This window comes from Sminthopsis crassicaudata, chromosome 4 (assembly GCF_048593235.1).
Source record: "Sminthopsis crassicaudata isolate SCR6 chromosome 4, ASM4859323v1, whole genome shotgun sequence".
NCBI lineage: Eukaryota > Metazoa > Chordata > Mammalia > Dasyuromorphia > Dasyuridae > Sminthopsis > Sminthopsis crassicaudata.
Genome location: NC_133620.1, coordinates 96,623,273 through 96,636,998, shown reverse-complemented (window position 1 = coordinate 96,636,998; position 13,726 = coordinate 96,623,273). Strand labels below are relative to the sequence as shown.

The window sequence follows — 13,726 nt, the reverse complement described above, 5'->3', positions numbered from 1 at the left end:
AGATTTCCAACAAGTAGAATAATCCCAGAAGGGGGGAGGGAGCTCTCTGTCACTGGACATCCTCAAACAGAGGTAGGATGATTGCTCATTGGAGATAATGTGGTGATAATGTGGTGAGCAGAAGTGGAAAGTGGCTCCTGTTCCAGTACAGAGAGCTACTTACTTACAACTCAACCCAATAACATTGTAATTGTTATTTGTAATAACATTGTAATAACCTGCTATGGTTGTCTCATTGTATCCTCACAACAACTCTGTAAGGTAGGGAGTATTATTTCCCCATTTCAAAGATGGGAAAACTGAGTCTAAGAGAGACCTGTCCAAAGTTATAAAGCTAGTTTCTTCTTTTACAACATGACCAATATGAAAATATGTTTTGTATGATGGTATATATATATATACATATATATATTAAGTAGATAGATAGATACATAGATAATTATATCAGATTCTTTGATGTCTCAGGGATGGGAGAGGAGAGAAAGAGAATTTGGAATTCAATTTTTTAAAAATTGTATTTTTTCCAATTGCATGTAAAGATAGTTTTCAACATTCATTTTTTTATTATAAGATTTTGACTTCCAAATTTTTCTCCTTCCTTTCATTTCCTCTCCTCTCTACAAGACAGCTAGCAATCTGATATAGGTTATACATACACAATTATGGAAACATTTCCACATTGTTGTTGATTGTCCTTTCATTCTCAAAGACTGACTTGGCAGCAGGGAAGTGATACTGTGACATGCAAGCAAATTGGATTTAAGTGAGGAAGGGCTCTGCAAAGCTTGGTGGTGCATTTCTACTTGGTGTAAAAGAAGAAACAGAACAAAAGGGGAAAAACACCCCAAAAAGTGAAAATAATATGCTTTGATCAAATTTTTAAAAATGTTAAAGTCTTTTTTTCTTTAGAGGTAATTGGACTTGCCCAGGGTCATATAGCTACTAAGTATCTGAGGTTGGATTTGAATTCAAGTCCTTGTGATAGTAGAGCCAGTGCTCTATCCACTGTGCCATCTAATTACCCCTAAAAATTATTTTTACATGTAATTGAAAAAAATTATTCAACTACAAAACAAAATCACACATCTAAGTATCTGAGGCAGTATTTGAACTCAGGTCTTAACTGACTTTAAGTGTAATGTTCTATCCACTATGCCACTTAGCTACCTACCTTTGAGGTTCTCTGAAAGCCAGCTTGGTGTGGGTATGGCCATAACTTGTAGAATAGCTGTATTTCTGAAACCCCAGAGGAACTTTAGTTAGCTGTATAGAATAGTGGAATTGTAGATGTCAGAGTTGGAAAGGACTTGAGGGATGCTCTATAATCCAGCTGAATTTTACAGAGCTGGAAACTGAGACCTACTTTTATTAACACTGAAGACTCCTTATTCGGGGTCTGGTGATTTTTCTAGTATACCACTGTGGTATAGTGGAAAAATTCCTATTCTTTGGTCTACATCCCAACTCCAGGGCATTTTGAAAAGCTTTCAGTGAAAACTGGAAGGCTCAGAGAAAATCCTTGCCTGCTTTTTTTTTTCTTAAAGCTCCCACTACTTTAATTTCTTGTCACAGTTACAACAGTCATGCTTTCAGGGGGGACATCCTCGGCTCAGATACTGTCCAAAGCAACTTCTCCTTCCCAGGTGGTTCCAACAGAATTACCCTTAAAGACACAGTAACCTTTGACTTGCCTGTGGTCTGTTCAGATTGGCTTCCTGGTCCCAATGGCATGGCTATTAAACCACAAAGATTGCTGCCCAGTTTTCTTCCAGGTCTGTCCCATGGAGAGTACTTTGCATTTAGATGTCTCATGGCCACAGAGTTTAGAACAGAAGCATTATTGGATTATTAGGGGGATGGTGCAGGGCAGTGGATTGTTTTGCAAATAAGAAATGAAAATGATCTTGAGGTTTTAAATATAAGTGAATGGAAAGGCAATATGTAACAGAAAGATCATTGTCCTGGGAACTTGGAAATTTGCATGCTCATCCCAGCTCTGCCATTAATTAACTATGTGACCTAGACTAGTACAGTTGATTTAGCCACACCTTAGTTTCCAACTCTGTAAAATGGAAGCGGTGGTCAAGAAGATTATATTGGTCTTTCTTTTTTATTTTTATTTTTTGAGTTTCCATTTGCTCTCTCCCTCATGGAGAAAGCAAGAAAAGCAAAACCCATCTTAAACATGCATAATGACACAAAACAAATTCCCACATTGGCCATGTCCAAAAAAATCCAATCTCAAATCTGCCCTCTGAGTCCATCAGTTCTCTCTCTGGAAGTAGAACTTCGTGAGTCTTCTGAGTTGTTATTGTGTTCATCAGAATTATTAAGTCTTTAAAGCCTATTGTTATTATGTAAATTGTTTTGGTTAAGCTCATTTCACTTTGCATCAGTTCATCCAAGTCATACCAGTTTTTTCCCTCTCTGGACTTTTCTCTTTTTGCGGTTCAAAGGCAGAGAATGGTTTCCATTCCTGGACTCAGATAAAAGGAGGGAGGAAATGTTTGGTAATATGTCTTTCCAAAAGATTCATTAGCCGAAGTCTTTGGAGCATTCCTAGCAGCTTCATCACTTAACTCCATGACCTCGCTTCACTCCCTTGCCCATGTAGTATCAGTGTCTTCATGTGTGAATGGGATTAATAAGAATTCACCTATTTAATAAGGTAGTTGCAGGTGCTTTATAGATACTGAAAGTGTTATGTAGATGGGAAATCATTGTTCTCATCCTTGCCACCTTCAGGACCCCTGGTCACAGACCCACCACCAATCCTAATGCTTCCAAGTTTGCCCAGAAGATAGGAGGGGCTGAAAGCTGCCCTCGGTGTGGACAGGCCGTCTATGCTGCGGAAAAAGTGATTGGAGCTGGGAAGGTAAGCAGTCAGCCTGCCAGGGCCAGATAACGTGTGGGGAATGAGCGGGCTGGGGAGGTAAAGAGAAGGGCTTTTTTTGAAATAAGTTCTGAACAAAGTCATTTAGCCAAATGTCATGTCTCACTTCCAGAGTTAGGCTCCCCACAACCTTCTTGAAGACAACTTTGAACTCCTTATATTTCAGTTTTAATGCCTGCTGGATCCCTTTGGATCTTGCTTTTTTCCATAAAGGGACTTCTAGCCATCTTTGTTCACTTGCCATAAAGTCTGGATGGGAAACACTGATGACCACTGATGGTCCCATGATGGTTTAACATTACTAAGGAAACATTGGACAAAAAATTAAAAACACTCATTACTATATTTTATTACCATTAAATAGACTTTTAAGAGATGTCCGCACTTGTTCATAGTTGCATAGATTTAGCCTTTCTCTGGGCATATAGACTAAAACACACTAGTGGGAAATCCTAGAGGAAGGGAAGAGATCACCTAATTCAACTCCCTTGTTTTATAGAAGAGGATCTGAGGTTCAGGGAAGTCATCTGGCCTGACTACCATATGACTCCAGACAAATCACCTCAGGGGTTGGAAATGATGGTCTCAACACCTCTTTCAGCTCTAAATTTATAATCCTATGAAGGTGACATGCTCAGGATCACATGGCTATGGAGACAAGGTCTGAATTAGACCTAGGTTTCCAGGTTAGATAGATAGATTCCTTATCTATCCATCACTCTACATCATTACTACAGACAAAAAACAATTGATATAAATATCAACTCATGTATTTATTACCTTAAGGATTTGAATAAAGGCTGAATTAGACTAAGGATCACTTATTAAATACCTTCGGTATGCTAAGAACTGTGATGGGCACTCTTGCTTCAAAGATAAGAATAAAATAGTCTCTGTCTTCAGCTGAGTGTGGTGATGATGGTGAGGGAGTGGGAAACAAAGGGAACAGATTTTTATTAAATGTCCACTGTGTGCCAAACCTTGTATTTACTGTTTTAAAATAACGTATTATTTGAGCCTCACAGTAACCTGAGAGGGAGATGCTAGTATCCTTATTTTGCAGTCGGGGCTACTGAGGTAGAAAATATATAACTAGTTTGTAGTCACACAGCTAGTAAGTATCAGAACTAAGGTTTTCCTGACTGTAAGCTCAGAACTTTATTTACTGTGTTACCTAGTTGCCCCTAGAAATTTACATTCTTTTGGAGGAGAAAATGTGTAGGTAAATAATTATATACAAAATAAGTCAGGCAATCATTTAAAAAACATTAATTAAGCACTTACTGTGTACAAAACTAAGCATTGGGAATATAAAAAGAGATTGAAAAAAGTCCCTGTCAGTGAGATTATGTCTAATTGTTGGTGATAACAAGCCAATAAATATGTACAAATATGTATATGTGTATATGCAGTATAAATAGGAAATAATTTAGAGAGGGAAGATGGCTAAATTAAGATGGGGTTGGGAAAGATTTCCTGTAGATTATGGGAAAGCAAAATAATGGAGGGAGGCACAAGGAGCTGGGAGGATCCAGAAAGACTTCTTGTGAGAGGTTGTGTTTTGTATTAAGAAAGAATAAGGAAAAGTTATCACCTCCTTTTTTGAGCGTAAGAGTAATCTAGATGAGCAGGACATTCTTGGATCTGTACAAGTGTAGAAATGGGGAGAACTTGGTTGAACAGACAGTAAGAAGGAGCTGGGGTATGATGGGGATCCAGGATTTGATCCATTGTAGCCTGGGAGATACGAAACAGGAACTTAAGTAATCTGAGAAGGCAAAAATCTTAACCCCTGATCTTAGCCCCATAAGTGACCACACTGCCACTCACCCAGGAAGAACAAACTTGGAAAGTTCAAAGATCCAGGAAACCAGAGATTGACTAGTTCCCTTTACTTTTTTTTGAAATGGAAGCCTCTCATTATAGCTGAAATGAGCAGCTACCATTCTAACCCCATCCTCACTCTATTTGTTTCACTGTATTCCTCTTTTCCTCCAAACCTAGCAGCCTCTTTGCCCTGGAAAGGTACTATTGCATCCCATCTGGACTATCTTGGGGTTTCCTCTTTATCTCTGGGAGATGTCCAAGTATCAGCAACTCAGCCCATTAAATGATTTTTGATAAGCTCCAGCTGCTGAGAACTTGGCTATTTTGAAGAGGCCCCAAGCAAAATTGTGCAAACTTTAATCTTGCTTTTTTCCATAAAGGGGCTTCTAGCTATCTTTGTTCATTTGCCCTAAAGTCTGGATGGGAAATACTGATGACCATTGATGGTCCCATGGTGGTTTAACATTCCTAAGGAAACATTGGATAGTATTTTTTTTTCCTCTTAAAACTGAAAGCACTTTGAAGAGTCTTCTTTAGTACAATCTTCTCTCTCCTTTCCTCTCTCCCTCCTTTCCTCCCTCCCTCCTTCCCTCTCTCCCTCTCTCTCTGTCTCTCTCTGTTTCTGTCTCTCTCCCTCTCTCCCCCCTTCCTCCCTCCCTTCCTCCTTTTCTCTCTCTCTCCCTCTCTTTCTTTTTTAAATAATAGCTTTTCATTTTCAAAATACATGCAAAGATAGTTTTCAGCATTCATCCTTACAAAGCCTTGTGTTCCAAAAATGTTTCCTCCCTTCCCCCCCACCTCTCTCTCCTAGACATCAAATAATCCAATATATGGAATATATAATTTTAGATATAAATTTCTTTGTTGTTTCCTACTGAATACAGTTTTTTATTTTTATTTTCAGAATATATGTATAGAGTTTCCAATGCTCACTCTTGCAAAATCTTGTGTTCCAATTTTTTTCTCCTTCCCTTCTTCACCACCCCCTCTCTTAGACAGCAAATAATCCAATATATGTTAAACATGCTCATTTCTTCTACACTCATCTTCTCGACTTTCATGCAGCACAAGAAAAATCAGATCAAAAAGTAAAAGAAAAAAAAATTACAATCTTCTTAATGGCCCTTGGGTGAGTGAGGAATCTGGAAGATAAAATTGCCAGGGCCTGGTTAATTCAGGGAGATCTCATATACGTGACTTATGAATAGTCTGGACTATTCATAAGTAGAATGAAAATTTTATTTTTTAAATTAATTTTATAATTATAACATTTTCGACAGTACATATGCATAGGTAATTTTTTACAACATTATCCCTTGTATTCCCTTCTGTTCCGAATTTTCCCCTCCTTCGCTCCTCCCCCTCCCCTAGATGGCAGGCATTTTGGGTAGAAAATTGAAGTTTTGCCTGAGTATCAGTGTTGGAGACATAAATTTGTCCTGAAGTTGAGGTTTCCTTCCAAAGTGGCTTCAAATTCACTTGAATTCAATGAATTTTGTAAAGAACTTAGGTGGACCATCCAGAAAAAGAACTAATGGAGTCTGAAAGCAGATTGAAGCATAATATTTTCACTTTCTTTTTGTTATTTTTTTTCCATTTTCTCTTTCTTTTTTCATAACATAACTAATAATGAAAATATATTTTACATAATTGCACAAATATAATCCATACCAAATTGTTTAATGTCTTAGAGAAGGAGGAAGAGGACTTTTCTCCCAATAACTCTGTGAGGCAGGTACTGGCAGTATTATTATTATTTTTATCACGCCCATTTTATAGTTAGGAAACGAGAAGCCTGGTAGGCAAGTGGCTTTCCCAGAATTAAAAATGTCATTAGAATACAAGTCCAGTAGTACTTTTATACTTTACAAAGTATATATACTTTTATAAAACTTTTATGAGTTATGAGAAATAATCCTAAAAGGAGAAGAGATGTAGACATTTGAAAAAAAAATGATTAAAATGGAGATCTCCTGATACCTACCTAGATTTATGGTATATATATATATATAAACAAACAAACAAACAAAAAAAACATTACCTTATTTCCAGGATAAAATAGTTTGGCTTTTTTTTTTTTTCAGCTATAAGACAATGGTTGAATTCACTTTGTTAGGAAAAATTGTATTATCAGCAAAATGTGTCTAATGTGCGTTTTTGGTAGCTAAAAATAAATAACAGCATGTATTTTATTTTCAACCTAAAAATTATGAGACCCAAGGTGGAAAAAGTGAAGACATGAGCCAAATACACCGCCCTCTTTCCCCAAAGCAAAGACTTAAATGATTATCTATAAGAGTATACACAAAATATACACCCAACAGCATAATCAAAAGTTAATATACAAATAAGGAAAGAGTTCTCTTTCTGAAATTCATAATAAGTATAGCAAGATTTATGGAGAATTTGAATAGTTGTCTTTAGAGATAAGGGGGGGGGAGGGATATTGTTCTTTTTGCCAGTGTATAGCATAGCCAACAGCTATGAGGTATGCAATGTTAAATAACGCAAATTTGGCTTTCAAAGCCCTTCAAAACATGACCTCTACCTGCTTCTCCAGCCTTCTTACATCTCACTCCTCTCAACATACCCTAGATCCAGTGATGATGACGCATTTGCTTTTCCTTGAATACCACACTGAACATTTTCACTGGCTGTCCCCTGCCCCCATGCTTGAAATGTTCCTCTCCTCATCTCAGTCTCCTGGCTACCTCCTGCTAAAAGTCTTCCTTCTGCAAGTCCCCTTGATTCTAGTACCTTCCCTGTGAGATTATCTCCAATTTCTCCTGTATTTTTCCTGTTTGAACATAATTGTGTGTTGTGTTCCCCCTTTGGCTGTGAACTCCTTAAAGGCAGAGACTGTTGCCTTTTTGGTATCCCCAACACTAGCACTAGACCTAGTACATAGTGGTTCCTTAATAAATGCTAGTTGTGTGACTTAATAATCACATCTCAGTACAGCTGGTTATATGAATAACTGTGATGTCTTCCTCTCATTTTTTTCCTCTGTGTTTGTGTGAATGTCTCTCTCTCCAAACTAGAATATGCAGCACATTTTTCTTAGCCATTGGCAATGTAGACTACATTTAGTATCTTGAACTTATTCAAATAGTTATTCCCAGGATCTGGAGTGAAAGAATTCATACATCCTTTCTCTTCCTAGTCCTGGCACAAGAGCTGCTTCCGGTGTGCCAAGTGTGGCAAAGGCCTGGAGTCCACTACCTTGGCAGACAAGGATGGAGAAATTTACTGCAAAGGTGAGTAGAGAGGTGATGGTGAGATAATACTTTGGGCCCATTCATATGGCAGAAAAGGCACTGTTTCATGAAAGAAACATCAAATCTCAGGTCCGGAAAGTATTTCAGAATATTCACCTAGTATTATCTTCTACAAATTAAGACTGGGTCATGGAATATGCTTGCCTGAATCTATAAATTCTAATCCAGGAACTTTAAGTGTATAAAATGCCTTTGAATAAATAGGTCAGGAGAACTTTAGGACAAAATAGAGAAAATTAAAGCCAATTTTCATATTAAAAATCTGCTGTAGAAACCTATGAAAAGGCTTTTTTAAAGCAACTTACTCGGTGCCAGATATAGTTTTAGATACTGGAGATACAAATAGTGAAGAGTTCATTTCTATTGAGGGAGAGAACACATGGAGACTACCCTCCAGGCCAGGGAAGGGAGATGGTCTGGGAAATCCCAAAGATGGTTGTTTGATCCATGATGCAGTTAGATTGACATGCTATTCCCAAAAGCAAAAGTCTGATTTGATTACTATACCTAAAATAAGTAGAATTGGGGTGGGTTAGGATTAGAGGACAGGATGAGCATGATGTTAGGGCAGATGGCTAGATAACTTGGGTAGACAATTGGATTGAATGGGATGCATAGTCTGATCTGGGACTGATGCTATATAACTGACTAAGCAAATCTCTATTCACTTAAAACAGATCTGATTCAGGGAGAAATTGCAAAGGGTGTGGAGTTGGGGGGGAGTAGATTTACTTCCCCGGGGGGGGGGGGGGCGTCTAGTGCACAGAGTTCAGATCTGAGTGGGGAGAAGTGAAGCAACTACAGCATCAAAGTAGTTGGCAAGAGAATTTGATATTTAACATTTTAGAAAACTTCTTGCTAGCATCTACATTTTCTTGAGCCCAGCATAGAGATTGATGATGGATTGACTGATAGTGGATTAAGTACTAAATTTGGAGAAAGAACTGAAATCAGTTCTTATGATGTATGACCTAAGAAAGCCTTTTAGTAACTCCTATTTGGCATTAGTTTTTTCATCTGTAAAATGGGGATAATAGTAGTACCTACCTCACTGGATTATTGGGAGGATCAAAAGAGATAACACAAATCAAATGCCTTGCAAGCTTAAATGAGTAAAAATAGTTTGGTATTATCATGAAGAGCTCTCTTGAACACAATTTGGGGAAAAACAAACTTAATCCAATCATTTTACACTTAAGAAAAGTGAGAGTTGGGAAGGGAGCCCAAGTTTTTAGACTCGCATTTGAAATACTAAGAGTTCAGTGCTTTTATGAAGGATAGTACCTTTCTTCCCATTTTCACCAAGGATAGAATGAGAAGGAAACCATTTATGATAAAGCCAGAGGAATTCAGCAGAAACAGATTAACTGACATTTATAGAGTCTAACTTTAAAGTTTGTGAAATATCTCACATAAGAACTGTCTTTCTCTAGGAATTAGAGGAACTCTCACTGGTGATGGCTGTAGTGCATGACATGTCCTTTCTAAGAAAAAATTTTTTGCCTGAGGCAATTGGAGTTAAGTGACTTGCCCAGGGTCACACAGCCAGGAAGGGTTAAGTGTTTGAGACCACACTTGAACTGGGGTCCTCCTGAATTCAGGGCTGGTGCTCTATCCACTGTACCAACTAGCTACCTCTAAGAGAATTTTAAGGATAGAAAAGACTTGCACCCAGAGGAGGTCATGGCTCTTTCTAATTGAGTATGCAATTTTACTTTGAAGAAGTAGGAGAGGTCATCTCCCTGATGCTGCTGTTGATGTTCATAACAACAGTAGCTGGAATTTTTGTAGTTTTTCAAGTTAATAAAAGCATTTAAAATTTTTTGTTTATTGATCCTCCAATAAGCATCCTTATTGCTATTATAAACCTCCATTTTGAAAATAAGGAAACTGGGCCTGAGATGGCTTAGGTGACTTGCCCAGGGTCATCCAACTAGTAATTGGTGTCAGAATCCAGATCTGAACTCCAATGTTTCTGATACCAGGTCCAGCACTACATCTACAATTAAGGATTGCCTCATGATAGTGATAGCTGACATTTATGTAATTCTTTGAAGTTTGCAAAATACTTTGCCTACATTTTTCCATTTGATCCTCCCAGTACCCCTGGGAGGCAGATGCTACCTATTACCCCCATTTGACAGAAGAAGAACAGAACTCATGGAAACAATAACATTTTATGGTTAACAACCTTTTGGGGTAGGCAATCCATGTTATCACTTGTCTGGCCTTTGTGACAAATGGAAATCTAATGGTTTGTTTCTTTTGCAGGATGTTATGCCAAAAACTTTGGACCCAAAGGATTTGGCTTTGGCCAAGGAGCTGGGGCTTTGGTCCATTCTGAGTGAAGCAGTCGTTGATGTTTCCATTTCCCCTACTCACCTCTGGTGCCTCACCAATGCCAGCCCCATCCCTTGCCTATGTGGACCAGGCTAGATAGGGGAGCTATGTGCTTTTTTTCCTATCTTTCTTTTTCACCTTTGTCTTGCTTTCTTCTGCCACTTATTACCAGCCTCTGTAACCACAGATTTTGGCTTTGCTTTTGGTGGATTTCTGCTTAGGATACTGACTCCTAAGGTCCACCGTCTGACCTACCCTACCCAGCTGATACAATTTCCAGTGTGAACATTCTACTAGTATTAATGCTTTTTTACAGGGAATGATCTTGCACCCTTTCCACTTGCTCTCCAGAATTTTTGTCTTTCAGCCCCTCATTCTACCCTGCTGAATGAGTATTTTAGTCAAGGGACCAGAAGCAATTTCATGAAACCCAGAGAGCTGTACCAGCCTGGAGAAAGTGGGACGGGAAGACAAATGGAGAGAAGGGGATAAAAAGACATATGAAAAGTCTTCCTTGTGTTTGATATATGTATTTAGAGGGAGGGAGAAAGTAAGAGGGCTAAGGAGAAGGCCACTTTTTAAAACTCCCAGATGCCTTCAGACAAGGGGATGGTGGAAGTTTCCACAGGACAGAACCTTGCAGTAAGGTGTTCCCACAACATATTGAAATGGATAGCACTCCTGCTCACCTGGGCACACATAAATACTTTGATTCCACTCCAGACATTATGAATTTAATGGCCAGTGTTGTTTGCCCCAGACCTATCTGTTCTTGCCCAGAGTCTGTACTACACCCAGATCACTCCTTAGGAGGGACAGAGAGCCCTTGTGAGCCACAGACCTAGAACATCAGGATCAGGGACAAATCATCTCCCAGTCTTGAGTTCTTTCAAAGACAGAATCAGTTTGGAATCTCCCAGGGGTCTGTGTCATTGCTTTGGTGCCATAGGTAGTCCTGGACCGAGTAGACTTCTGAGAACCGATCAGTGTCCCAAGCCTTAGGAAGCTTGAAGCTAATTCTTATCCTGGGGAATCATGAGACTGTAACTTTTGGTGGCCAGCCCAGAGACCCTAATTCTTCCCTGACTCTTCCCAAGGAATGCTTCAACCTAGTCTCCACTCTGTAGAACTTCTCAACATCTGTAAATGGAAGATTTTCAGGCAGCTTAGAGATTATAAAGGTATCTTCCTTCCTATCTCACTCCATCTCCAAGTCATCCCCCATTGAGCTCTTTCCAGGCTCTCCCTCTTGGCTCATTTTCTCCCCCTACTATACCTCTATTCCACCTCTCTAGGTCTCTTCCTTGCCAAAATCATCCTTATCACTGTTAAATCCTGAGGAAAGAAGCAGTTCTTAGGAAGGTGTGAGGCTGGGCTGTGGCCAGATGAATAGGAGATCTTGGAAGAATTCCAGTGACTATGGGGGAACCATTGGGTTAGGACAAATTTGTTCTAAGGGATACAACTACAATAGCTGCCACTGGGAAGGGCAAAGTATTTAAGAAAATTTCTTGTGTAGTCAATAAAGCTATTAAAAAAAAGAATTCTGGTATCCAGAGTCCTGAGAAGATGGCAACAGTGTCATTCCCCTGGAAACTGAAGGAAATTTGGATGGGCTTGTAAAAAGGTACCTAAGAATCCAGGAAGAATATTAAACTTTGCCTATTCAACTTTTTTTTTTGTTTTCATCCCTTTGCTGACTCCTTTGTATCAGGAATTTTGGAAATCACCAAGCTAAAGCTGGCTAGCAAGAAGATAAGGAACTCAAGACAATGCCACATGATAATTAATGGGAATGTTTGTCATGGGAAGATGGTACACAATGTGATAACTGGTTTCAAGGCCTATACATTACTAGGTGACCCCTGTTCTGCCTTCCAGCTCAGTTCATTCAAAGCCTAAATCACCATTCGGAGTAACCTGTCCTTTCCCCCAGACTTAGGGATAACCAACAGGGAACTGCTGGTAATTTGACATTTAAGCTATGATCTCATCTATGAGATTGGCCAGCCAAACCCATAGATTGCTCCCAAGTCAGAAATTTGGGAAGTCCCATAGTGAGAGGAAAACCCAATCGAACTCATCACCAAGTCAAAACTAGAAAGTGTACTTCCCCTAGAGGGGAGAGAGGACTGATGGAGTTTAATAGACAGTCTAGAGACCCGAGTATCTTTCATTCAAGAATTTCGGTTCTTAATGTCCAGAAAATATTAATCACAGGCAGCAAGGAGGCCCCCATGTCCAGATTAAGCCCTGCCCACTCCTGTCTGAGGCTTTCTTTACTCCTCTCTGACATAGATCCATATCTCCACCACTGCTGCCCACTCTACTAGCTTGGCTTCCAGTGTACTCTGTGAATCCCTCAGATTTTTTTGACTTATCAAAGAAACTCCTGCCCTTTCTCTTATCTACTCAAGGCAGAGTTTGTGGATTTTCTCTTCTTTCCCAAAAGCCACCAGACAAAAGGACTTTACTGACATCTAAAAGAAAAAGGTCAAATATCATATTGGTTTGAAGACAGAACACACCTATTTTCCAAATATTGATTTTATAAGCCCTGAGTGTGGAATGACAAAGCAAAAATAACAGAAATAGAGAGGTGATGGTAAAAAGAAATAAAATCAAAAGAATTGACTTAACTGCATGTCTTTGTTATTAGGAACCGTTCTCTTGTTGATGTAGGGGAAGTCATTGCAAAGAACTAGTTTTATATCTTTTAAAAGTATTGATAAAAATAAAAATATATAAAACCAAATTCCCTACAAATATATTTCTATACCATAATCTTAACATTATTTGCTTACTTACACACTTTTTTTTACTTTCAAAAAAATTTCATTTTAGGGGTATAGCTAATAGATCAATAAGGTGAAATGTCCAACCCTGGATCTGCCATTAGCTAGGTCTGTGTGATTTGGGGCAATTATTTTAATCTTTCTCTTAGTTTCCTCATCTGTAAAGTAAAGAGAATGGACTATATGATCACTATAGTCTCTTCCAGCTTTCTATTTATGATTCTATTATCCTTCAAAAAGCCTTTCAGAGAAAGACTTGATGAGTTCCAGAGAATGGGAGCCTTCTCTTAGTACAGTCCTAATTTAACCATAGTAATTTGCATATTACTCACTCATATTACTCTTTAAGGGATTCATAGAGCAAAAATCCACTTAGAGAACAGTATACAGGAAGAAGTCATGGTCTGGAACTTCTACCCAGAATATGCCTTGCTTCTGGTGTTTTTTCCTCCCAATGACACCTTGATTTATGAATGAATCATAAAAATAGTAACTATGTGAAAGAATGATGAGTGTGATTGAACAAGCCTGTAATCCCTCCTACTGGGGAGGCTGAGGCTGGTAACCCACTTGAGCTCTAGACTTCAGAGCTG

The 13,726-nt window shown here is 38.7% G+C and overlaps 1 protein-coding gene across 1 annotated transcript in view; it reads left to right on the top strand.

Moving 5' to 3' along the window:
- The window catches only part of CSRP1 (cysteine and glycine rich protein 1), a 32,305-nt gene extending 20,292 nt beyond the window's left edge, over positions 1–12,013 (top strand). Inside the window, exons 4-6 of the mRNA XM_074308763.1 lie at positions 2,746–2,875; positions 7,884–7,977; positions 10,270–12,013. Coding sequence (XP_074164864.1) covers positions 2,746–2,875; positions 7,884–7,977; positions 10,270–10,346 — 301 coding nt within the window. The 3' untranslated portion in view covers positions 10,347–12,013. The remainder of the gene's footprint in view (positions 1–2,745; positions 2,876–7,883; positions 7,978–10,269) is intronic.
- Positions 12,014–13,726: the final 1,713 nt, after the last annotated feature.